General features: G+C 49.2%; 1 protein-coding gene across 1 annotated transcript in view; it reads right to left on the bottom strand.

The window, feature by feature from the left end:
- LOC138249450 (olfactory receptor 51A4-like) overlaps positions 1-15,517 on the bottom strand; it is a 73,713-nt gene extending 58,196 nt beyond the window's left edge. The window contains exon 1 of the mRNA XM_069203409.1: positions 15,373-15,517. Coding sequence (XP_069059510.1) covers positions 15,373-15,517 — 145 coding nt within the window. The remainder of the gene's footprint in view (positions 1-15,372) is intronic.
- Between the last annotated feature and the right edge of the window lie 10,711 nt (positions 15,518-26,228).

Below are 26,228 nucleotides of genomic sequence, written 5' to 3'. Positions count from 1 at the left end.
TTCCAGACCACCACAGCCAGAGTGGCAGGAATATCAGAACCATCCTTTTCTGCATTCCTACCCTCGATCCTGGATGCCATCATCACCTTGACACCCCAGTACCTCATGTACGCCAAGACGCCAAGACCCAGAAGAAACAACTGGACAACGAGCAAGGCTTCTATGTCATTGCTGGCTTCTCTCATTTCTTGCATGAAAAAGATTGTACCCATGTGCAACGGGTTCCTTCTTCTGCTACATTCTACCTTTAGTGCAATAGGAAGCACACCTATTCAATCTACATAGAATAGAGGATCATCTGGGGATGATAATCAACATGCTAGCAAAGTACCCTGGGAGTGCTCGTGATGCCTACTTCTTCAGGCACTTCATCATCTAGTGCGTCCCTGATGGGAGATATGGGAATGGCTTACTGGTTGGTAAGTACATCTGACGTACATGACAAAGGCAAATAATGTATGATAGTTTATTCATCTCTGTGTGGGGTGTGCCTCATACTTGAAACATAGACCATGGTGCATGTACAATGCAACCCTGCAAGTCACACATGTTAAAACCCCCTCAGCCACTGTGTGTGCCTTTCAATGGTGGGAAGATTGCAATACAATGCAATGCTTTCAAAAATGATGTGCTGCAACTGTGTGCAAGGAAGGGTTTCCATGTTCGTTGTCTGTGGGTCCACATATAACTCCTATGGTCATGAGGCATGTCATGTATGCAACACCAGCTAAACTGTGAAATGTCTCATACCAATTGCCCTCCCCAGGTCATGTGTACCATTGACATTTTACCTCAGTGATCCTAAACACTCTTGCCACCTGTTAGACCTGAGAGCCTTAGGCTGGTCACCCCCAACTTTTTGGTCACCTCCCTCCACTTTTTGATACTGTTTTTGCTGGTTTTAGGACTCTCCGAACTTTACCACTGCTAACCAGTGCTAAAGTGCATATGTTCTCTCCCTTAAAACATGGTGACATTGGCTTGTACCCAATTGGCATATTCAATTTACTTGTAAGTCCCTAGTAAAGCGCACTGCATGTGCCCAAGGGCTGTAAATGCTACTTGTGGGTCTGTAGCGCTGATTGTGCCACCCACATACGTAGCCCCTGAACCATGTCTCAGGCCTGCCATTGCAAGGCCTGCGTGTGCAGTTTCACTGGCATTTCAACTTGGCATTTAGAAGTACTTGTCAAGCCTTAAACTTCCCTTTTTCTACATATAAGTCACCCCTAAGGTAGGCCCTAGGTAACCCAGAGGGCAGGGTGCTGTGTGGGTAAAAGGCAGGACTGTGTGTTTTATATGTCCTGGTAGTGGAAAACTCCTAAATTCGTTTTCCACTGCTGTGAGGCCTGCTCTTTTCATAGGCTAACACTAGGGCTACCCTCATATACTGTTTGAGTGGTAGATTGTGATTAGAAAGGGGTAAACAGGTCATATTTAGTATGACCAGAATGGTAATACAAAACCTGCTGACTGGTGAGGTTGGATGTTACATTACTATTTTAGAAATGCTACTTTTAGAAAGTGATCATTTCTCTGCACTTAAATCCTTCTGTGCATTAAAGCCTGTCTCCAATCCATGCCTGGGCTGGTTGACAGCTCCCTTGTGCATATCACCCAGAGATCCACAAACACAGGGTGCTCAGTCACATCTGCACACATCTGCATACTGAATGGGTCTTCCTGGGCTAGAATGGTTACATTTCAAAGGACAGTGGTCTGCACTCACACAAATGACTGCCAAAACCCCTACTGGGTCCCTGGCAGACAGGGTTGTACTGAAAGGGGACCTTGTGCACTTCAAAACCACTCTTTGAAGTCTCCCCCACTTCAAAGGCATTTTTGGATATATAAACTGGGTCCCTGACCCTACCAAACTAGACACTTCTTGGGAAAGAAACTCTGCACCAGAATTTGCAACCTGCCAAGAGAAGCTACCTGGCTGCCCAAAGTACCTGGACTGCTTTGATGTAAAGGGCTGCTGCCTTGCTGTTGTCCTGCTGCCTTGCTGGCCTCTAGCTCTGCTGAGAAGTGCTCTCCAAGGGCTTGGATTAAGCTTGTCTCCTGTTTCCTTAAGTCTCAGGGCCAAAAAGACTTCATCTTTGCAAAAAAACTCCTTGTGTGGCCAAAATTGATGCACAACCTGCCCGAATTGATGAACAGTCTGTCCAGCAGTGAGAAAATCACAGCATTGCTGACCAGGAACGACGCAGCCTGGCTCCCCGAGTGGAGATGGACGCAGCACCAATATTGCGACCGGGACTTCAACGCACAGCCCACCAGATCGATGCATCGCTGAGCCAGAACAACACAGACGGCTTCCTGCGAGAGGAATCGACACAGCACCAGCCGTGCGACGGAAATTCCACTGCATCACCACCTGATCGACGCAACAACTGGACTTCACCACACACGCCCAGGATTTCCACGCATCATACCTGGCCATCAAAAGACCCAGCAGCACAAGGAGGATTGAAGCCTCCGTGCCAAAAATCAACACAAAGCCCTTGCCGCGTGGAAAAGAATCAACACATCTTCTGTGTGCGCCTGGAAAACCGACGCACACCTACCTTTTTCCACACATCTCCTCTTCTGCGGTCCTCGTGCGTGTAATTTTGAGGCAAACCAGGTACTTTGTGCTTGAAAGAGACAATTGTTGCTATTAAGGACTAAAGACTCTTTTTATCATTACATAAGTGATATTTCAATTTGCGATTATCAAATCTTGATCGTTTTAACCTTAATTTAATCAGATAAGTATCCTATATTTTGCTAAACCTGTGTGGCGTCTTTTTGTGGTGTTCTTACTGTGTTATTGCATGAGTTATTGCACAAATACTTAACAAATTGCCTTCTAAGTTAAGCTTGCATGTTCAGTGCAAAGCTACTAGACGGTGGGCACCAGATAATTTGGATTGTGTGTGTCTTACCCTGACTAGAATTGTGATCCCTATTTGGACAAGGGTGTATACTTCTGCCAAATAGAGACCCCATTTCTAACACCACCTATGTGTGGTCCATTCTGTGGCCTACAAGGGTACATGCTGTGCAGGAAGGAAGCCCCTCATGTACAAAATACATCCCACTGGAAATGCAGCCACACATTCACTATGTTGCATTTGTGCCTCTCTTGGTGCTACACAGCTTATTTTGCGTCGGTGTAGATTGAAAACCCAGGACTGTGTGGTAGGGCCTAAAATTTGTCCTACAATGCCCCTTTTTAGTGCAATACTGTACAGTGCAAGATTCCTATATTTCTGTGCCCTTGTGTCCTGTCAACATAGCAGGCACAATGCACTGCCATGTATAGACACTGATGTCCCCAATTGACATGCACTCGCTAATACATCCATGGCAGTAAATACTGAACAACATTAACTACAACTGTCACATCCAAATCTGTGTGAATGAATGGGACAACATCATCTGCACTGGGTAACTATTTTAAGTTTTTAAGTTAAGATGTGTAGTAGGCCGGAAAGGCCAAGAGTAGCTCCAATCTAATCCAATAGAGAAGTGTGAAAGAAGTGTCTCCTCAATGGCTGGCTTTAGGACTCTGGACACCTTACCACTGCTAACTAGTGCTAAAGTGCATGTGTTCTCTCCCTAAAACACTGTAACATTTGTTCGTACCCAAAGGGTATATTTAATTTACTTGTAAGTCCCTAGTAAAGTGCACTACATGTGCCCAGGGCCTGTAAATTCAATGCTATTAGTGGTCCTGCAGCACTGATTGTGCCACCCACATAAGTATCCCCTTAACCATGTCTCCAGCCTGCCATTGCAAGACCAGTTTTGAAGTTTCACGGCCACTTTTACTTGGCATTTAAAACTACTTGCCAAGCTTTAAACTCCCCTTTTATAAGTCACCCCTAAGGTAGGCCGTAGGTAATCCATAGGGCAGGATGCTATGTAAGTAAAAGGAAGGACGTGTACTTGTGTGTTTTACATGGCATGGTAGTGAGTTTTACATGCCCTGGTAGTGAAAAACTCACAAATTTGTTTTCCCCTACTGTAACGCCTGCTCCTTAGCATTAGAACTGCCCTCATATACTTTTAAGTAGTAGATTCTGATCTGGAATGAGTAGCCCTGTCATGTTTAGTATGGCCAGAATGATAATTGAAAATCCTACTTATTGGTGAAGTTGGATTTAATATTACTATTTTAGAAATGCCACTTATAGAAAGTGGGCATTGCTCTGTACTTACTGCCACCTGTGGCACCTGTGCCTTACTGCCTATCTCCAGTCCATGCCTGGTCTGTGCTGGTTGACAGCTCCCCTTGTGCATTCCACCCAGACACCCATAAACACAGGACACTCAGCCAGATCTGCATTCATCTGCATACTGAATGGGTCTCCATGGGAAGGAAGGCTGGAGGGGTTCTCTCTTACATTTCAAAGGCCAGTTCCCTGCCCTCACACAAAGGACTGATAACCCTCCCACATGGATCCTGGCAGACAGGACGTGGCTGAAAGGGGAACTTGTGCACTTTAAAACCACTCTGAAGTTTCCCCCACTTCAAAGGCTTTTTTGTGTATATAATCTGGGTCTCTGACCCCACTAAATCAGACACTTCTGGATCTACACCTGAACTCTGTCAGAGGGACTGCCTGGCTGCCCAAAGGACTCACCTGGACTACTTTGCTGAAAAGAACTGCTGCCCTGCTGCCCTCTGGCCTCTGACTGTGCTGGAAGGACTCTGCCTTCCCCCAGAAGTGCTCTCCAAGGGCTTGGATCGAGCTTGCCTCCTTTTCTGAAGTTTTAGGGCCAGCAAAGACTTCATCTGCAAGCTTTTAGCTAGCTCTCTGACTTCAGCAATGCCAGTAATGACTTCAGTGATGCTAACACAGATGCCGCAGCCTGCTCCATCCATGTGGACCTTGCTGCATGCAAGGACCACGGGCTGCAACGCAAGTCCGACGTTGCCACGACACCGCTGATGCCCTTCAGTGTTATCGCAACACTGTGAGGGTGACACATCACGTCTTGGCCAACTGGATCCATCAACCCCACAGGGTCACATGGAACAGACGCCTCACCACCAATGCCACACCTGCTCCCCCTGCAACCAAACGGAACCGATGCCTCACTTCACCTGCCTTGAACTACAGAACTGTCACCTCATCTCCCCAGACACCATAAGGGACTGATGTCACACCAGCCCCAGCAACACCTCACCTTCACAACTCCGCACAACATCTTTGTTTCTTTGTTTTCAAAGGTACTATACCTGGGCTTCCGTGCGACTCCATGACAAGCGCCTGTGGCATTGGACTATTGGAAATGACTCAGTCAACTACGCTGTGATAGTTCCAGTTGGGGCTATTGTGTTTTCATAACTTTGCTTGTGTACATTGTATTTCATTGTTCCAATCTTATTTTATTCGGATACATATTCTCTATTTTTCTAAATCTATGTGGTCTATTTTTGTGGTATTTTCACGGGGTTATTGCATGAGATATTGCACAGATACTTTATACATAGCCTTCTAAGTTAAGCCTGACTGCTTAGTGCCAAGCTACCGGGTTGTGGGCACAGGATAATTTGGATTGTGTTGTGGCTTACACTAACTAGGATTGTGGTCCCGACATGAACCAGGGTGTATACCTCTGCCAACTAGAGACCACATTTCTAACAAGAAACAATCACCACATTCATGCTATTGGCAAGAAAGAGTCTTCCAATTAGTGAATATATCACACAGGCCAGTATATTGGTATGTGTAATCAGTGTCTATCATACTAAAAAAGAAAGGGCATGTGTGTCGTTCAATTTTAGTGCAGGTCCCATACTGGTAGAAATGTGTATGAGTCATACAATACACATAACAGACATACTTGAATTTGGGTTCCTCAATCATCATGATCATTGACTGATTTTTCATTTCCAGTTTTTTCAGCTGACCAAGGATATGGTCTGCAGGTATGCATCATGACCCCATTTGCACATCCCTAGATGGAGGCTGAGCTGGACTTAAACTACGTACTTGACAGGACCAGGGGTATAGTGGAGCGGACTTTGTAAGTACTGAAGTGTCACTTTCACTGCCTCCACATGTCCGGGGGAGAGTCATATACTTTCCCTCCATGGTATGTAAAATTATCCTTGTATGCTGCATATTGCAAAACCTATGTGCGTGGACCAATGTCCCAAGGAATGAGGGCCATGAGGACCATAAAGGCACAGATGAAAATGAGGATGAGCATAAGTATCAAGGCTAAAGTATACACACAATTGCTGGTACCTGATTAGGAAATAACATTGTGCAGAACTTTTTCACAGATGAATGGCGTATTTTGTTAGACACTACGGTATTTAGGGGGTGATTCTAACCCTGGCGGTCGGTGATAAAGCGGCGGCCAACCCGCCAACAGGCCGGCGGTCCAAAAAATGGAATTCTGACCCTGGCGGGAACCGCCAACACAGCCCGCCAACTTAACACTCCGACCGCCACGGCGGGACCGACAAGCAGCGCGGCGGTCACCGCCAACAGCCAGGCGGCAGACAATGTTCCGCCCACACTATCATGACTGGCCAATCCGCCACCTTTTCCGGGGCGGGAGCACCGCCGATAAAAACACGGCGGAAACAGACTACGAACGGGAAAACGCGCACCTCTACGCACTCCACGAGGAAGGAGGACAGCATGGAACCCGAATTAAACATCCTACCTGCTCTCGTCTACCTGCTCATCTACCACGAGTACGAACGCCGGCGCAGACGACAACGGTGAGTACTGCACCTACGACACAGGGGAGGGGGGAGGACGAAAGGTCATGTGCACACACATACGCGATACACCCACCCCCCCAAACCATGTACACACCAAAGCAGAGCAACAAGTCACAGTGAAACCACCCAAACCCCCGTAAAGAAAACAAGGACATAATTAAATAGTGACTCGAAATTTATGGGAAATAAAAACCACTGATAAGTCACGGTCAAATAGCAATAACAACTCAAATATCCAAAATCAATATCCAGTGCATACGAAATACCGAGGCAATAAGTCCTGCACAACTAACGAGATTCAAAGTGTCCGTGGGCCAAAGTGTAGCAACACAAGGGCAAAGCCCACACAGGAGACCTGAGTCCTTTGGAGAGAACACTGCAGGGGCATCTGATGAAAAAACTACAGGCACCTCAGGGGGAAGGGAAGGGGGGGGCACCACAGCCACATGATTCCACGACGCCAGATCCACGAAGGGGCCACCATGCCCACTCGGCCATCCTAGGGAGTGCAAAGCCACAGTCTCTCAAGTCTCTACAGTGGGTGGGATGCCCACTCGGCCATCCTGGGGAGTGCTAAGCCACAGTATCTCAAGTCTCTACAGTGGGTGGGATGCCCACTCGGCCATCCTGGGGAGTGCAAAGCCACAGTCTCTCAAGTCTCTACAGTGGGTGGCTTGCCCACTGTTCCATCCTGGGAAGTGCAAAGCCACAGTCCATCAGGTGGATTACAGTCTCCACTGGTCAAGGAGGAGGCATGGTGGGCACAGTGAACCGTTAACAGTGCATGACAGGAAGGGCCCAGCGGAGCGGTGCTTGAGACAGCGGGGCCCAGCGGAGCGGTGCTTGAGATGAAGGGCCCAGCGGAGCGGTGCTTGAGATGAAGGGCCCAGCGGAGCGGTGCTTGAGATGGCGGGGCCCAGCGGAGCGGTGCTTGACAGGAAGGGCCCAGCGGAGCGGTGCTTGAGACGGCGGGGCCCAGCGGAGCGGTGCTTGAGATGAAGGGCCCAGCAGAGCAGTGCTTGACAGGAAGGGCCCAGCGGAGCGGTGCTTGAGATGGCGGGGCCCAGCGGAGCGGTGCTTGACAGGAAGGGCCCAGCGGAGCGGTGCTTGACAGGAAGGGCCCAGCGGAGCGGTGCTTGAGATGAAGGGCCCAGCGGAGCGGTGCTTGAGATGGAGGGGCCCAGCGGAGCGGTGCTTGAGACGGCGGGGCCCAGCGGAGCGGTGCTTGAGATGAAGGGCCCAGCGGAGCGGTGCTTGAGATGAATGGCCCAGCGGAGCGGTGCTTGAGATGGCGGGGCCCAGCGGAGCAGTGCTTGACAGGAAGGGCCCAGCGGAGCGGTGCTTGACAGGAAGGGCCCAGCGGAGCGGTGCTTGAGATGAAGGGCCCAGCGGAGCGGTGCATGAGATGGCGGGGCCCAGCGGAGCGGTGCTTGAGATGGCGGGGCCCAGCGGAGCGGTGCTTGACAGGAAGGGCCCAGCGGAGCGGTGCTTGAGATGAAGGGGCCCAGCGGAGCGGTGCTTGAGACGGCGGTGCCCAGCGGAGCGGTGCTTGATATGAAGGGCCCAGCGGAGCGGTGCTTGAGATGAAGGGCCCAGCGGAGCGGTGCTTGAGATGGCGGGGCCCAGCGGAGCGGTGCTTGACAGGAAGGGCCCAGCGGAGCGGTGCTTGAGATGAAGGGGCCCAGCGGAGCAGTGCTTGAGACGGCGGTGCCCAGCGGAGCGGTGCTTGAGATGAAGGGCCCAGCGGAGCGGTGCTTGAGATGGCGGGCCCAGCGGAGCGGTGCTTGAGATGGCGGGGCCCAGCGGAGCGGTGCTTGACAGGAAGGGCCCAGCGGAGCGGTGCTTGACAGGAAGGGCCCAGCGGAGCGGTGCTTGAGATGGCGGGGCCCTGTTCAGCGGTGCTCTTCTGCACGGCAGGGCCCTGTTCAGCGGTGCTCTTCTGCACGGCGGGGCCCTCTTCAGCGGTGCTCTTCTGCATGGCGGGGCCCTCTTCAGCGGTGCTCGTCCAGTAGGTCAAGGGAGCCAGACCTGGCCTGGACTCCCTGCTCACTCGCCCTCCGACCGTGCTGTTGCTGGACCCTTCGGTGACGGAGTCCTGGGCCCTTTGGTGTCCTTCCTAACACCCGGGATGGGGCTTGTTGGCCCCTCCTGCTCCGCGCTCCTGCTGGCTGACTTTTCCACCCTGCTGCCCTTTCGCTCCTTAGATGGGGCTCTCGGGCCCTTGCCTCCCCTAGCTGTTGTGGCTGGTGATGTGGGAGAACTTGGCTCGTTGGGGGCAGCCGTGTCAGTCCTCTCACGGCGGCCCTTTACCTTCCTGGTCTTCTTGCCTGGTGGGGGGCTGGCTGTCCCCTTGCTGCTGATTGAGGTGTCACTGCTGGCAAAGGGTGGGCTCCAGAACCCATGCACCACAGTGACACTCGAAGCTGGGCTGGTGGTGGCTGAGGTGTTCTTGGGACTCTTTGCAGATGGAGGGGGTGGGTCAGTGGAGGGAAAGAGGTCAAGATAAGCAAGGAAAACTTTCTTAGGACCAAGGTAAAAGGTAGGAGAAGTGGAGATGGAAGTGGAGGAAGAGGATGTGGTTGTAGGAGAGTCAGGTGTGCTGTCTTTGGGTGCAGGTGCATGTGCTGGAGGCTGTCGTGAGGTGGATGGCTGTTGGGTGGGTGGCTGCCTGCGTTTGTGTGTCTTGGAAGAGGGGGTGACAGACACAGTGGGAGAGGACACAGGGGACGTGTAAATGGTAGTGGGGGTGGTGACTGCACGTGTGCGGACTGGACTGGAGGGTGTGCTGGTGATGGAAGCACTGGCTGATGGTGGTGTGCATGCAGGTGTGAGTGTAGACGTGACAGGGAGGGAGGAGGGAGATAAGGAGGTGGGGGACACAGAGGTGGTAGTGACTGTTGGAATGTCTGCATCTGGGTGTTGCTTGCGTGAATGCTTGTGGCTTCTGTGGTGCCTGTGTCTGGATGAGCTTCCCTTGGGTGTTGAGGTGTGTGCAGGCTGGTCTGATGGTGTGGATGGGATAGGCTGAGGAACAGGAGACAGAGACAGGCTGGAGGCAGTCAGAAGAGGGAGGCTGGAAACAGGGACAATGGCTGCCGTCAGTGCTGAGGCCAGAGCATTGAACGATCGTTGATGGGCAGCCTGACCCGAATGAATGCCCTCCAGGTAGGCATTGCTCAGATGCATCTCCCTTTCTACCCCCTGGATGGCATTCAAAAGGGTAGTCTGCCCAACAATGAGTGTCCTGAGGAGATCAATGACCTCCTCACTGAGGGCAGCAGGGGTAACAGGGGCAGGGGCTGAGGTGCCTGGGGCGAAGGAGACGCCCGCCTTCCTGGGCGAGCGGGCACGGAGCGTAGGCTGAGGGGCTGCTGGGAGGGCGGGGCTGGTGCGCTGGGTGGCGGCTGTACCTGGAGAGGCGGGGGGCCCGGATGTTGCCGCCACCGCTCGGGAGCTCACATCCGAGGACGTGTCGCTGTCGCTGGTGTCACCACCGGTCCCCGTTGTGGTGCTCCCCTCGCCCTCCGGATCACTGGTGCCCTCGGTGTCTGTTCCTGGTCCCACCGGGGCCTTGTGACTTGCAGCTCCCTCGTGCTTCGATGCCAATTCTCCTCCGCCTGATGATGCTAATGCACAGATGCACAAGAAGACGAAGAAGGGTGGGGGGAGAAAAACGAAGACCAGGTTGAGTGCATGCAATGTCAACACCGTTGGCGGAGAGGACAGACACAGGAGCCTCATGCACTAAGACGCGCATTCGGGGTACACTACTCAGTACTTCGGACTAGGACTACAGGTCTACAGACGCCAAAGGCGCACATGTGTGATGCTGGACCATCGATAGCTGTACTTGTCACCGTAGAGAGGTGGGGTCCGGGAGCACAGGGCCATGCCTAAAGGAGCGGACTACCCAACAGAAAGCGCCCTGGCCTAATGTCACCCCCAACCCTCCTCCCCCACCCAGACGCCTCCACTGCGCAGAGAGATAGCAGAATGTGCTGATACTCACTCCCTTGTGTCTGCTGTGATGTCCTCAAGCGCCCATCCAAATCAGGGTAGGCCACCGCCAGGATCCGGGACATCAGGGGGGTCAGGGTACGACTGGCACCCCTCCTAGGTTGGGAGGCCATCCCCAGCAGTGACTCGGCGGTCTTCCTGGTCCCGCGGCGGATGTCCTCCCACCTCTTGCGGCAGTGGGTGCCCCGTCTGACGTGGAACCCCAGGGCCCGGACTTCCTTGGCGATGGCACGCCATATGTCCACTTTCTGATGTGCACTGACCTATTTGACATGTACAGGGTGGGAAGGAGAAATCCTCATATTCCTGCATGTTAGATGCGATTGGCCCCCCCTCCCCAACCTTGCCATATGGCACATGCTCTCATCTGTCGTGCGTTGCACTCCTCATTCGCCCCCCACCCCACCAACTTAGCATCCACCCCACTCCACACAGGCATAGCCCATTCAATGTGCACCCAGTGTACTTACCTGTTGGTCTGGAGGACCGTAGAGTAACGCATAGTGGGGGAGGACCCCGTCCACGAGCTTCTCCAACTCTTCGGAACTGAAGGCGGGGGACCTTTCCCCAGTCGCAGCAGCCATTGTCACTTCCAGACCGAGGTCACAGCAGCACTTGCAGTATAGGTCCTCTCCTGCGGAAGATCAGGTCTCGAGTGATTAAGCAGATAGAAAATGGCGGTCACGCCCGCGGCGGTGCGTACCGCGGCGGTGCGTACCACGACCGCCGGCGCACCTCATTATTGGCTCCTGAAACCCATAGGCTTCAATGTTAGCCAATGCGGCTTCGTATAGCGGTCTTCGACCGCCTACCGCCACGGTGTGCCATGCCAGCGCATTGACCTCACATCCCATTGTCCCACTTCACAGGTCAGGCAGCCGCCATTTCAAGGGCCCACATGGCATTATTTGTACTGCGTCACACAGGCCTAGGCCTTGCATTGCCACACATACATGCCTTTCAATACATAGATAATCGTGTGCTATGCATGCAGTGGTGAACGTACCTGTGACTTGCTTGACTCTGTGCTCCATGTTGTCCTTCCTAGGCACCGTCCGCTGAGACTTGCGAGGAGAAGGATGAATCCTCGCGTGTACCGCCCGCTGGTGGACCTGTCGACAATGGAAGAACGCCACATCATACTACGATACCGACTTGACCGAGCCACTATACATGAACAGTATTTTCAGTAGCACACAGGTAGGAATCACCCACGCCATTTACCATTTACTGAATGCCCCCTGCATCTTTACTTTGTGTATTTCCCCCTAGTTCTTTTAAACTGAAGTTTACTTTTCCTTTCCCTTTTCAGTGCTGTATGACCCACTGCGTGACTTCTGCTTGGTTAGCCCATGGACTAATGCTTATTGACATCGGTATGTTGTCCACACATAAATAACAGAACATTATTGATAAGTAATGTGTTATACATTTGTAAATAATACAGGCTGACTCCAGAATGATTTATGTGCAATGAGTGATTTATTTTTAGTGCTATATTTTGGTACATGATATTAAAACGGTGAAGGGTGAGTTATGTCCATGGCAGAGTCCAGTTCTCGGTCGCACAGGTGCATTGTTCATATGGCTGTGGAAGGATGGAGCAGGGGCAGTTCAAGGTTGGACAGGGTGACACTGTGGGACAGTGGAATGACATCCGGGGGATATTAGACTGGCGGGGGTCTTGGCATCCTACTCTGTCTTCCTTTGAGATCTCAGGTTCCTCTTGCGGGGTGGTTGTTCTTCAGCAGGAGGTGGGGTTCTGGTGGCCCGTCGTTCTGTGGGGGCCTCCTGACCACTAGCGCCGGCGGAGGTGGTAGGCTGTTCCTGGCTAGTGACAGGGGCCCTTTGCGGTGCCACATGGTCCCGCAATGTGGTTTCTATCCGGTTGAGGGCCTGGACTATGGTCCCCATTGCGGTAGCGATGTCCCAGAGTTCATTGCTGAACCCCATGTACCGTTCCTCCTGCTGTGCCTGGATCTCGGTGAACCTGGCCAGTACCGTCGCCATCGTCTCCTGGGAGTGATGGTATGCTCCCATGATGGTGGTGAGGGCCTCTTGGAGAGTCGGTTCCCTGGGCCTGTCCTCCCCCCCTGTCGCACAGCAGCCCTCCCAGTTGCCCTGTTTCCCCGGGCCTCTGTACCCTGGACGGTGTGCCCACTACCACTGCCCCCAGGTCCCTGTTGTTGTTGGGGTGTTGGGTCAGCCTGGGTGCCCTGTAGTGGCGGACACACCGCTGATTGACGCGTCCGCGGGACAGAGGCATGGGCCCGCTGGGTGGGAGCTGTGCTGGTGTTCCCAGAGGGGTTTGGGTCTGCTGTGGCCTGTGTCTGTGTGTGGGGAACCGACTGTCCAGAGGTCCCCGATGGTCCGGGCTGGTCGTCAGGTTCTAGGTCGACAGAGCTGCTGTCCTCGCTGGGGGCCTGTTCTGGGGGTGGGATGGACATCTCTGGACCCTCCGTGGCGGTGTGTTGGCGTTCGGGCCCTGCAGGGGTGAAGGAGTATGGTTATTGTTTCTGTGTGTGCCATGGCGTGCATTTTGGGTGCCCTTGTCCCCCAGTGCTGGCATTCCCTTGTGGGAGGTGTTGTGAGGGTTTGGGGGGGGGTGTATGGGTATGTGCAATGGTCATGCTTTGGTGGTGGCTGTCTATGGTTTGTGTTGGCATTCAGGGGTTGGTGTTGTTTAGGGTGGGTTGTGCTGGTGAGACATTGGCAGGGAGGTTATGTGCTGGGGGTGATATTGGGGGTGGGGGGGGTGGCATGATGGTGGTTGGGGGGGTGAAGTAGTTGAGATTCGACTTACCAGAGTCCATTCCTCCGTGTACTCCAGCGAGGCCATCAGGATGCAGGATGTTTACCACCTCTTGCTCCCATGCTGTGAATTGGGGTGGGGTGGGTGGGGGTCCGCCGCCAGTCTTCTGCACAGCGATGTTGTGCCTGGAGATCATCGAGCGCACCTTCCCCCGTAGGTCGTTCCATCGCTTTCTGATATCTTCCCGATTTCTGGGATGCTGTCCCACAGCGTTGACCCTGTCTACGATCCTTTGCCATAGCTCAGCCTTCCTTGCTATGGTGGTGTGCTGCACCTGTGTGCCGAAGAGCTGGGGCTCAACCCTCATGATTTCCTCCACCATGACCCGGAGTTCTTGGTCCGAAAACCTTGGGTGTCTTTGGGGTGCCATGGGGTGGTGTGGATGAGGTGTGGGGTGGTGTTTGTGGTGATGTGCGTGGTGATATGTGGTGATGTGTGCGTAGATGTGGTGTGGGTGATGAAGTTGTGTTCCTGTGTGTGTTGGGGTTTTCTAATGCTGTGCTCGCTATCTCTATCTCTCTCGCTCTCGCCTTCGCTCCGATTTCCAACTAGTGGGGGTTTGTGGGTGATGTGGGTGTGTGTTTTATAGTTGATTGGATGTGTGGGAGCGTTGTTTGTATGTGTCTCAGGTGTGCGTATTTCAAAATGTCCAATGTGGCAGTGTTTTGGAGCTGTGTGTGTATTTTGACCGCGGCGGTGTGTACCGCCAATGGAATACCGCGGTTGAAAGACCGCCGCGTGGATTCGTGGGTCAGAATGGCATGGGCGTGTTTGTGTTGGCGTGACGGTGGAGGTTTGGTCATCTCCAGTTTTCCGCGGCCCGCTGATGTGGCGGCCTTCCTTGGATGTCGGATTTTTGGCGGTTTCACAGTTGGTGGTCAGAATGACCGTGGCGGTCTATCGCGGCCGCGGCGGTAGAATGGCGGACTTCTGACCGGCGGTAAGGGCCTTTTACCGCTGAGGTCCGAATGACCCCCTTAATGTTTTCAAAGAGTGTTAAAAAATGGAAATAAATGAATGAACACTACCTTTGTGCCTTTGTGTACGCAATCTCATTTCACAGTCACTGTAAACATCAAGACACTCACATCTCATCTAATAGTTTTTGCCCTATTACAAAGATATGTAGCTAGGTGTTACAAACATTAGAGGACAACATAATGTGTAGCACAATATGTGTGCATGTCAACAAATTGTGCCATACAATGTGCTTTTGGAAGACTCACACCAAACCAAACTAGCAACGTGGCACAGTATGGACATGTTATGAGTATGTGTGCTGCCCAAGTATACTGATTGTCAGACATCCTACCACAATCCAAAGGAAGTGTAAATGTAAACAGTGTGCAATGACTGTGTGTGTGTGTGTGTGTGTAAGATGTGGCTGCATGCCCCAACAAGAAACCCACTAGCCTCATAGTGCAAGAGGGCATGCATTATCCAAGTCAGAGTGTTACGGTTTCCTGTGTCATGCCATGTTATAATGTTCCAGTAAAGATCTTTAGCATGGTATTGTGGGGCTTGTAGTCCTGGACACTGATGTTATAGATTGTACTAAAATTGCAAAGGCCCAAGGGTGAAGCAGGACTGGCGCATGCTATCACACATGGACTGAACAAACCTGACAGATCTGGACTGGGCAGTGCAACTTGTGTGTGTTTTTCTTAAGCTACATTTCTATGCTGTGTGACTGGTGATTCAGCCTTTTCCATCCCTTTCCTACTCAGCACAGTAAAGTGCCAAGAGGTAGAATGCTGCGTTGCATGACCTGACATATTTTGTGCCCTTGTCCCTTGTTGCCACTTACCCTGTGAGTCTTCTTGGTCCTCATAGGCTGCACTGTGATGCCCTTCCACTCCTGCCACCAACTCGTCTGGGAGGACTGATAACACCTTCTCTTCCAAGGGTGTCATCTCCTCCTGGACCTCTGGTGTGCCTCCTCCAGTGACCATGACTTTAAGTTGCTGCCAAGTTTCTCCTTATTCGTGCACTTGCAACTTTGCAATCGTGCCAGCACTTCTTACAATCAGTCACAGTCTGCTTGACTTGCCCTACACTGTTGATTTTATCCACTATGGATTCCATATGGCCTCTTTCTTCCAAAATGGCAAATTTGAGCTGGCAAAGAGTTGATGTTCATGCTTTGTCACCTCTGTTACTATTATTTGATTCTCCTCCACACTGAAATTCATCTTCCTCTTACCCTGGGACTCTGGTTGGACATCATGGCTGGTGCTGAGGTTGTTGACCTGGCTGGTGCCGCCTGCTCCATTTTCCCTTTCTGTGAATGTGAAAAAACAGTTTTTTGCAATGTGTCACTTTCTGAAGGAATTCTGACGCATTATGCACTCAAAAGTGACACAAGTGTGTTTTGTGCAGCAGAAGCACCAGATTTCCTTATGACATGGTGCACACAAATGTGCTACTTTCTTTTACGCAGCTGTGGGCCTTATGCCATGGTGCACCTTGTTATAAATACAACACATCCATGGCATAAGGAAATGTCTTACTGGTGTGCAAGTTATTTTAATGCATCACTGCTACAATGCAGCGATGCATCACTTCTTGTAAATATGCCCCTCAGTTCATGAGCCAGTAAGAGTTTCCTTTCCTCAAAGGCACTTTACTTCTTGTCAACCTCCATTTTCTATTTAGGCATCTGCAGTTTCAGTTCTCTTTCCTACCTCCTCTCTGCCAGTTCCTCTGTAGAGAGGCCGTGGGAAGACACACTGTTCCCTGCACTAACAGGAAGCTCCAATTCAGGGGTCAAATCATAGCCTTCCACTGCAGGTGTCTCCTCAGAAAGGTCCTCCTCAGACCCCTCCATTTCATCATCCTCTTCTATGGTTTCACCCCTTGGAGAGTGGACTCTGCCCAGATCCTCAGCATCTTTTGCAATTCCACCTTCCTCGGGGTGCTCTTGGTAGGCAGACAAAACTCCTTGCAGAAATGCTTGAGCTGGGCCACAATGTAGACCTCCATGTTCACCAGCTAAAATTTAATTTTTGCATATAAAGTTGTAAATCCAGCAGACAGAGACATGATTTTGAAAAATAAAAATCAACCATGACAATCAGGGAGAATTCAAAATTCAAATTGTTCTAAGGTATAGAATAGTAATGTAGACCAAATAACTGTATGGTACTGCAGAAACACTAGTCATATCCTCACTGCTGATCACCATTGTTAGAAATTGGGTTTTTGGTTGACTGGGGTTATGACCCCTCGTCAAGTAGTAACCACACTCGTAGGCAGGGTAAGGCATTAGCAAACCCTAAATTAATCTGTGCTCACCCTCTGGTAGCTTGGCACAGAGCAGTCAGACTTAACTTAGAGGGAATGTATAAAGTATTTGTGCAACACTAAAAATAGTAAAACAGTGAAAACACCACACAAGAAGATTACACACCAAGTTAAGACAATAGAGCTAAATTTAATATATAAAGCAAGTCCAAAACGACAAAAATCCAATCAGTAGAACTGGAGATATTGTATTTTAAAATTTCACAGTAAAATAGCACTGAGAAGTGTAAAGTACAGACTGTGGATATCTGGTCGTACCAGACAGGTTCAATGCCAAATGTTCAGGCTGACCATGATGGAGTGTGTGCCAGATACAGGGACTCAGTTAGGCCCACTGAACCAAACTAACTTAAATCCTAGGTTGCGAAGCATTGTGGGGGGCCACGTCGAAGATGTGTTGCACAGCTCAGTCAATGCATCAGTCTCTAGATGTGGAAGGCAAGGTCTTGTTGCATCAATGTCAAGAATCCTGTCAATGGTACTTGCAATGCGAGAGTCGAGGAAGCAGCCTCAGACGGGACGATGCGTTGATTCCGATGAGCAATGATACTGTGATGCAGAGTTTTGGATTCATCAGTGAGGCTCCTGTCAACACGAGATGTTAGGAGCTTGCATCGGGAAAAGCATTCTGCATCTCCGGTTCCGAAGGCAATGCATCAGTCACAAGATGCAGGAATTCGGCAGCGATGGGAGTCTTTGCGATGGGACCAATTCACACATTTATGGTGATTACGCTGTGCAGCAGAAGATGTATTGGTTCTGAAGAGTCCACAGAAGCTAATGCACCTAAGGCACAGTTTCAAGGGACCATGACTGGCGTTGGCCCACATGGCAGGGTAGACTCACAGATGGCAGAATCCATGTGCTGGAGTTGGGTGGTTGGAAGTCGGCGTTTGTGAGGCTTCAGATCAGGAGGCCACTTGGAGTCACTCTGGGTTCTGAGTTCAAGAGAGAAGCCGGTACAGTCCTTCTTACTCAGCCAAGAGGGCAGCAGAAGCAGCAGCTGAACACAGCAAAGCAGGAGTCCAGGAGAGTTCAGTCCAGCAGAGAGGCAGTCCTTCAGCAGCACAGCAGTCCTTCTTCCTGGCAGAGTATCCATAGGTCCAAAAGTGTACTTAAGTTGTGGTGTCTGAGTGTAGGAGGCTGGCGTGGTGTGTGATGAGTACCTATGGTACTTACACCTTATACCAGGTCCAGTTATCCCTTATTAGTGCTGTGTAGTCAACGTCTAGAAGCCAGGCTCTCTAGGGGTAGCTGTGGATGAGCAGTCATGGCTTATCTAGGAGACATGCAAAGTTCATGCAATACCACTGTTGTCACCGAGTGCTCACACACATGAAAGAAAACACTCAGTGTTACAAAAATAAAGGTACTTTATTTTGGTGACACAAATACCAAAAATACCAAAGGGGGCTATACTCCCTTAGGAGGTAAGTAATTCACAAATTGTATACACTAGTATGCAGAAACAGGTGTAAAAACAGTTAGAAAACAGTGCAATAAGTGAAAATCACAATAGTTAGAAATGGGCCTAAGAGGAGCACAAACCATATACTAAGAAAGTGGAATGCGAAAGTCGGTCTCCCACCTAGGCAAATGTAGTGTGTAGAGGGGAGCTGGGAGTAAAAGAAAACCCCAAAGGTAAGTACTAGAACTCACCCCAGTGACCAGGAAAGCAGGAGTAAATCACAGTAACTTTCCCAGGACACACACAGAAACGAGAAGAGTTATGCAAGAACCAGTAGAGACTGCAAGACACCAACAGTGGATTCCTAGTCCAGATGACCTGTGGAGGAAGGGGATCAAGTCCAAGAAGAACAGAAGAGTTCAGGAAGAACAGAAGCCCCTGCTAACCTGGATGAAGGTGCAAAAGGAGAACCACAGGTGAAGAAGAACAGTCAGTACTGCACCCCAGAAGATGGAGTCGGGTTCCTGGAGGATGCGAGTGATGTCCCACACCGGATGGAGGATTGAAGTCTGGCTTGCTTCACTGGAGTCCACCAACAAGCCTTGGTACATGCAAAGCTTGCGGTTAGTGGAAAATGTGCACTTCCGGGGACCAGGAAGGACCAGGTGGACACTACCCAAGAGGAGGAGTCAGAGGAGACTCTCAGCAGCTCAGAGAGCCCACAGAAGACCAGGCAGTGTACACAGGGATCCCACAGAATGGGGACAAAAAAGTTGCAGAAGAGGCCCATGCAGCACTACGACAAAGGCTCCCATGTCGCAGGAGAACCAGTCAGGAAGCTGTGTGTCACAGAATGGAGTCCTGGGGGCCGGCGCTACAAGATGCACAAAGGATTCGGAGGAAGGATGTCAACAAGGCTTGGCAGCTGTAAAACACGTGGTGCAAGGGGGTACTGTCTTGCTTGGGGAGGCAGGCTCTTACCTCCACCAAAGTTGGACAGTTGGACGTGAGGACGTCAGGACCACTTCTGTCTACCACTTGTGATGCAGAATCCATGCAGCTCAGCAAGAGAGGGGATCCACACAGCCAGTCGTAATTGCAATTGGTGCTTGCTGAAGCAGGGGAGTGACTCCTTCACCCCAGGGATTATTCCTTTGCTCTCCTGGTGCAGGCTGAAGACGGGCTGTCTTCAGAGGATGCATGGCTGGGAAACAGTTGCAATTGCTGGCAGGAGCTGAAGATACAGTGTTGCAGAAGGCATCTTGCTTCTTTGTTGCAGCTTGTAGAGTTCATGGAAGGTCCAAATGCAGTTTCTTCAGTGAGTAGTCAAAGTGGAGAGTGCAGAGGATTCATGCTGGAGTCTTCCAATCCGAATCTGAAGAATCACCCAAAGGAGAGACCCTAAATAGCCCTGAAAGGGGATTGGTCACCTAACCAGGTAAGCACCTTTTAGGGGAGTGCTCTGATGTCACCTGCTGGCACTGGCCACTCAGATGCTCCCGGAGTTCCCTGACAACTTGTAATCCAATATGGCAAAACCCAGGGACCCTCTGGAGGAGCTCTGAGCAGCACCCCTGGGGTGGTTATGGACAGGGGAGTGGTCATTCCCCTTTCCTTTGTCCAGTTTCACTGACAAAGGTCCCTGAACCGGTGTAGACTGGGTTATGCAAGGAGGGCACCAAATGGGCCCTTCAAAGCATTGCCAGTGGCTTGGGGAGGCTGTCCCTCCCAAGCCTGTAACATCCATTTCCTAAGGGAGAAGGCGTAACATCCCTCTCCCAAAGGAAATCCTTTGTTCTGCCTTCCTGGACTTGAGCTTCTCAAGCAACAGGAGGACAGAAACCAGTCTGGGAGGTGGCAGCAGCTTGGGCTGCCTGGAAACCCTCAGAAGGCTGAAATGGCAATACTGGGGGTACTCTAAGGAGTGAGCCAGAGTGGATGGAATCATACAACCAATGCTTGCAAAAGCCTTTGGGTATGATTCCAACATGTTTGATAGCAAACATGCCTATGTTCAGAGTTACCATTATGTAGCTGAACATAGGAGACCTACGTCCAGTACACATGTAAGATGGCGTCCCACACTCACAAAGTCTGGGGAAATGGTCCTGGAGGTTGTGGGGGCACCTCTGGTAGTGCAAGGGTGTCCTCACACACAGGCACTCTGCATCCTGCTCTCAGGGCTAGAGGGCTTGCTATAGGGGTGACTTATACGTGACCTGGTGCAGTGTAAGTGGCAGTGAAAGGGTGCTTGCACCTTTTCAAGCAGGCTGCAATGGCAGTCCTGCAGAAGCCTTTGCATGGGTTCCCTATGGGTGGCAAAATATATGCTGCAGCTCATAGGGATCCCCTGGAACCCCAATGCCCTGGGTACCTAGGTACCATATACTAGGGACTTATAAAGGGACACCAGTATGCCAATTGTGGGTGAAATACTGTGTTAACAGTAAGTAACAACCAAATGTAGAGGAGAAAGAGCATAATCACTGGGGTCCTGATTAGCAGAATCCCAGTGAACACATTCAAGAACACTGACATCAGGCAGAAAATGGGGGTAACCATGCCAAGAAAGAGGGTACTTTCCTACACTGAGGGCCAGTTATTATACCCAGTGGTGACTCCGAGTGGGGGAGACTTCATAGACTTGCCTTTGAAGTTCTCCCTTTCTTCCCCGGCTCCAGACTCTGCAGGAGGATATGCAGCTCTTTGTGTGGGGACAGGACCCAGTCTGTTCGGGTGTAACTGAGGCTGGGTCCAGCTTCTCCCATCCATCCCACCCAGGATGGACTACTAATTCACACCTAAGCTCCAATTGTATGTGATTGCCTAAGAGGAATACAGAAAGCCCAACTGCCAACTACCCCAGAGATGTGACCAGAGACAGGCTGCAGGCATCAAATGAGCAAAGCAAGAAGATTCTAACTTTCTAAAAGTGGCATTTTCAGAAATGCGATTTAAATTCTGGCATCAGCATAATTCTGTATTTGAAATTGTGGTTCCAGAGATACCAGATTTGAAGGGGTTATCTCTTCCCAATTCGTAATTGCACTTATAAAATGTAATAAGGTAATCCCAATATTATCCTATGGGAGAGATAGGCTTTTCAGTAGTGAAAAATGACTTTGGGAGCTTTTCACTACCAGGATATGTAAAACTTAAAAGTACTTGTTCTGCCTTTTAAGTACATTGCACCCTTCCCTCTGGGTTGTCCAGGGCTAACCTTAGGGGTGACCTATGTGTATAAAAAGGGAAGGTTTGGGTCTGGCAAAAGGGTTATTTTGCCAGGTCGACATTGCAGTGTAAAACCAATAGCAGGACTGTGCCACGGTTAGTGGGCTACTTAAATGGGTGGCACAATCAGTGCTACAGACCCACTAGTAGCATTTATGTTACAGGCCCTGGGTACATGTAGTGCTACTTTACTAGAGATTTATAAGTACATTAAATACGCCATTTGGAGGTGTTGGAGCAGATATGCTAATATGAGAATATTCTAATGATTCGCATACACATACTAATGAGAAATAATGACAATTGAAACTAATAATTGAAAATAACGTGTAATGAGTAAAATGTACCCACGGGGAGTGGCCACCATGTATGTTAACAGTATTAAAATAATGTCAAATTATAAGAATTATGTATTAATATGTCATAACTGATTATATAACCTATGTTTTATGGTCCTTCGTATTCTTAACTTAGCCGAACTAGAGGCCTGGTCAGCGCTGGGCCTTGCTTGCTAAAACGTGGAGATGCGATGAGCTGCCGAGGACTGGAACTGGAGAAAAGGACCTTGAACTGTACAGAGTTCAAATGAGCTCTGCTAGAATTTTCTGCAATGTACCAATGGACAGGAGATGATCAGAACAAGTTGATACAATTATGTGTAGAGTAGGCTAAATGTACTTTCCCAGGACTTGAACAATGGAACCACTGACTAAGAGACTGTGGGCAGCAATTTTGTTACCTGTAGAGCCGGATGATGTTCTCATCGACGGTGGGACCAATCATATTAATGGCACTTGATGCTTGAACCGACACAAATAAGTGGTAAACAAAAACTATAGGTTAGAGCCATAACCCCTGATAAGGTTGACCAATTAGCAATTTGTGGGACGGACTGAGAGTCCTGAATAAAAAATCATGACAAGAGAAGGGAAATCAGAGTGGAGAGGCAAAAGTTGATGACGTTAGGAGACGCTGTCTGAAGTGCTGAATTTTGGGCTTGCTCCCTGTGGGTCCGAGCCTTGCTGATGACTGATGACCAGGAGATGAAGACTGACTCGTTGCTGAGCTATCTTGGATAGGTAGCTATAAAATGTTGTCTGGCTAAAGTGTACTTTTCTTCTAGGTACCAACTGCGCTGCTTAGAATGTTTTTCTCTCTTAGTTAGATTTTTCCCAAATTAGTGATTTTTGACTAAATTGTTTTTTGCATGAAGACCCACATGCTGATGCTAATTTGAGATGGGTAGGCTGATAAGGGCGACTTAATGGTGACTAAGACTGACTGACCTGCATTGCTGAATTATTCAATGATTAAGAATTTTGCTGCCTTAGGATAATGTTGTTTTGCTTATTAATAAAATCTTGATGAATTCATGCTCATGATGCTAATAAAGTTTAATTAACCATGGATTCTCGAAATAAAGGTTTTTGATTAGAATTATAACTAATAGGGAATAAAACAAAATAACCTTTTGAGTGTGATGGTATTTTCTTATTAGTCTAGGCTTTATGATATTACATGTTTGGTTATAGTGTCTTTGATGTTCCACTGGTTACCATTTAACTAGGATACCCTATGTGATCCAAAAGATTCATCGACCTATATGCGCCCCCTTGTAAGCTTACTTACTAAGGAAAAGGCGTGCTAGCAGGGGCAAACTAATATTACTATGTTTAGGGGAGAAAGCACAAGGACTTTAGCACTGGTTAGCATTGCTAAAGAGCATAGAGTGCTAATACCAGCAAAAATAGGTAAGACAAGGGGAGGAGTTAGGCAAAAAGTTGGGGGGGGACCACCCTAAGGCTGTCAGGTCTAACATGTACCTTGGTGATATATATCTTAAGGGTATGTAGATATGGAGATAAGAACTTTAAATCATTACTTACCTATTTTCACTTACCTTCTCAATATTTTGGTCCTCAATTTTTTTGACATGATTTTCTGTCCATGTAATATTTTTTAATCCAATATTCTGTCAGACAACCATAATCAGGGCTCGGTACAGATTCTTCCCAGCCATCCTGTAATGAAGACCCACTCCCCTCAGGACTAGGCCTCCTTTTCCCCCACTTCTGTAAAGAATATACAACCCACAACCGGAAATCCGTTCTTAGTTATGTGACCCTGGACACTGCCAGAAAAGCACATTTGGTTACGTCAGAAAAATGTCAAGTTCCAAAAAGTGGCACTTTTAGAACTGTTAATTAAAATCCAACTTTACCACTAAAGAGGATTTTAAATTACAATTCATTTGAGTGGGAACAGCATTTCTCTGTCTGGCCCCATACTGAAGTTATCACTTATTTGATGTAATAAGGTAACTCAGTGTTAGTCTATGGGAGAGAAAGCCTTTCAACACTGAAAAAATACTTTAGAAGATTTTTATTCTCAGGACGTATACAACGTAAATGTATATGTCTTTCACATACCATGCACCCTGTTAGAGTGTCTAGGGCCGACCTTAGAGGTGACATATAAGTAGTACAAAGAAAGGTTTAGACTAGGGTTGCCAGGTTGAAAAGGCAGTCTAAAACTGCAATAAGTCTGCAGAGGCAGGCCTGAGACATGTTTTACAAGGCTACTTTAGCAGTTCAAACAATGAGTGCTGAGGCTCACCAGTAGCACTTACATTACATACCCTGGGTACATGCAATACCATGTACATGATGCATCAATCAGTTGTATGTTGCATGCTTTCAAGAGAGAGCTCAATCATTTTACCATTGATTAGCAGGAGTAAAGTGCACATAGTCCTAAAAGCCAACAAAATGTGCTCTGCAAAGAAATGGACAAATGTGGGGTGACCCTGCAGAGAGGGCCAGGCCCAACACTTCCCAAAATGGGAATGTGAAGAAAATAAATCCTATACAATGTGGAAGCAAAAATGTTTGGATGTGCAAGCTTGGACCTACTTCTAAGGTCTGTAAATAAGAGAAGTTGCTATTATCAAACTTACGACATTAAGTTAAGGCCAATATTTATCAATATTTCACACAAAGCAATGCAGCAAGCCACCTTGATGCTCTGTGTGAAAGGGAGAGAGCAGGAATGCATTGTATTTTTCATTTTACAATGCATTCCTGCTCTCTGCCTATGCTGGTGCACACACTGCTGCCTAGAGCCACTGCAAGCACCCTACATTATAGTTAGGATTGTTTTTGTTCAGGAAGGGGCACCTACCTGCACAAAAACAATCTTCAGCAGCATTTTCCTCTTTTTAAGTGTGCTGCAGAAGGCAGCAAATTTAGGAAGAGGAACCAATTAGGAGAAATAAAGATATTTCTCTTCTTTGTGCCCACTGGGAGGCGCACAATTCTGACACATTCCCAGGTCTAAAAATGTTGGCAAATTTGGGAATGTGTCAGAATCCATGGATGATGCATGGGGCAACCTACACTACACACATGGCAAGCCTTCCTGCGGCAGAGTAATGCAAGGCAGCACTTTGCACTGCCTTGTTACTCTAGATTTACCAAGACACTGAGGGCCATGCACGGTGGTCTTGCGTGCCTTGATAAATCTCATTTAAGTTTTGTGCTGCCCTTGCATGGCAGAAGGGCAAAGCAAAACCTTGATAAATATGGCACTTAGGGCCAGATTTGCAAGGCCCGAGCGCCACGGTAGCGTCACCTTTTGTGATGCTCCGGTGGCGCTGTGCAGTGTGCCACATTTATTGGCCCCTCCGATGTAGTTTTCTGCCTCAGAGGGACATGCGATGGGTGTTGCTGTGGGGGTTCCACCGCAACACCCATTGCTTTGAAAGCTGCCCCAGATTTACAAGAAGCCTCAAATCTGTGGCAGTGCCAAAAACTAACGACACCCTAGGTGTGGCGTTAGCATGGCACAATGAGGAGGAATACTTTTATTGCTCTTTGTTTTTGCTTTTTGCATGTGTGCTGCATTCTGCAGCATGCATAGAAAGAGCAAAAGGCCATGAATGAATGTTTATGTGCAGGAAGGTGTCCCTTCCTACACATAAACACTAATTCAAAAATGACGATTTGCTACAGCACACATAGAAGTGCCAAATCGCCATTGGAGATTGTTTATGTCCAGGAAGGCACACCTTCCTGCGCATAAACAATCAATCCCCTCAACTCACTATGGTGCAAGGGTGTCTGCGTTGGCGCTGTCAGCTAAATTTAGCACCCGCGCAGAGGGAAACACCGGGGTACACCATATTTTAGTGAATACAGCACATCCCTTCGTTTCTAAAGTGGCGCAGCACTGCAAATTTTGGCACAGCACCATGCCGGTCACTTTTTAGTAAATCTGGCCCTCAGTTTCTCAAGCATGGGAGGATGTAAGCCTAAATCTGCTTTAGTGGAGTGCAAACGCTATTTTCACTGGCACAGAACCAGCTCCCTGAGGTATCCAACCGCTATTTATGAAGCACTCGAAGAAATGTACAGCTGTTACATTTGTTCTTTTGTTTGGCCACTATTCTTTGCCAGTATCTATACAAAGTAAGGAATATACAAATATTGGAGACCAGTTTTCTGACTTTTCATCCACATTCTTTGTGAATGAGGGCAAGCAACCAACACCTGTGCAAAAATGGACGAAACAGACTGTGAAAAAACTCCTAAACAGTCAAGTCACTCGCTTTAAACTGTTTATCCATGTTTGATAAATATTGTAAGAAAGACAAAAACGCATATTTGAGTAATTTTAGTAACTAAATTAAGCAATATAAGTTTGCACTAGTTACGGAGCAGTAT

The sequence above is a fragment of the Pleurodeles waltl genome, chromosome 8, assembly GCF_031143425.1.
Source record: "Pleurodeles waltl isolate 20211129_DDA chromosome 8, aPleWal1.hap1.20221129, whole genome shotgun sequence".
Lineage (NCBI taxonomy): Eukaryota > Metazoa > Chordata > Amphibia > Caudata > Salamandridae > Pleurodeles > Pleurodeles waltl.
This window is presented reverse-complemented; position numbering and strand designations above follow the sequence as displayed.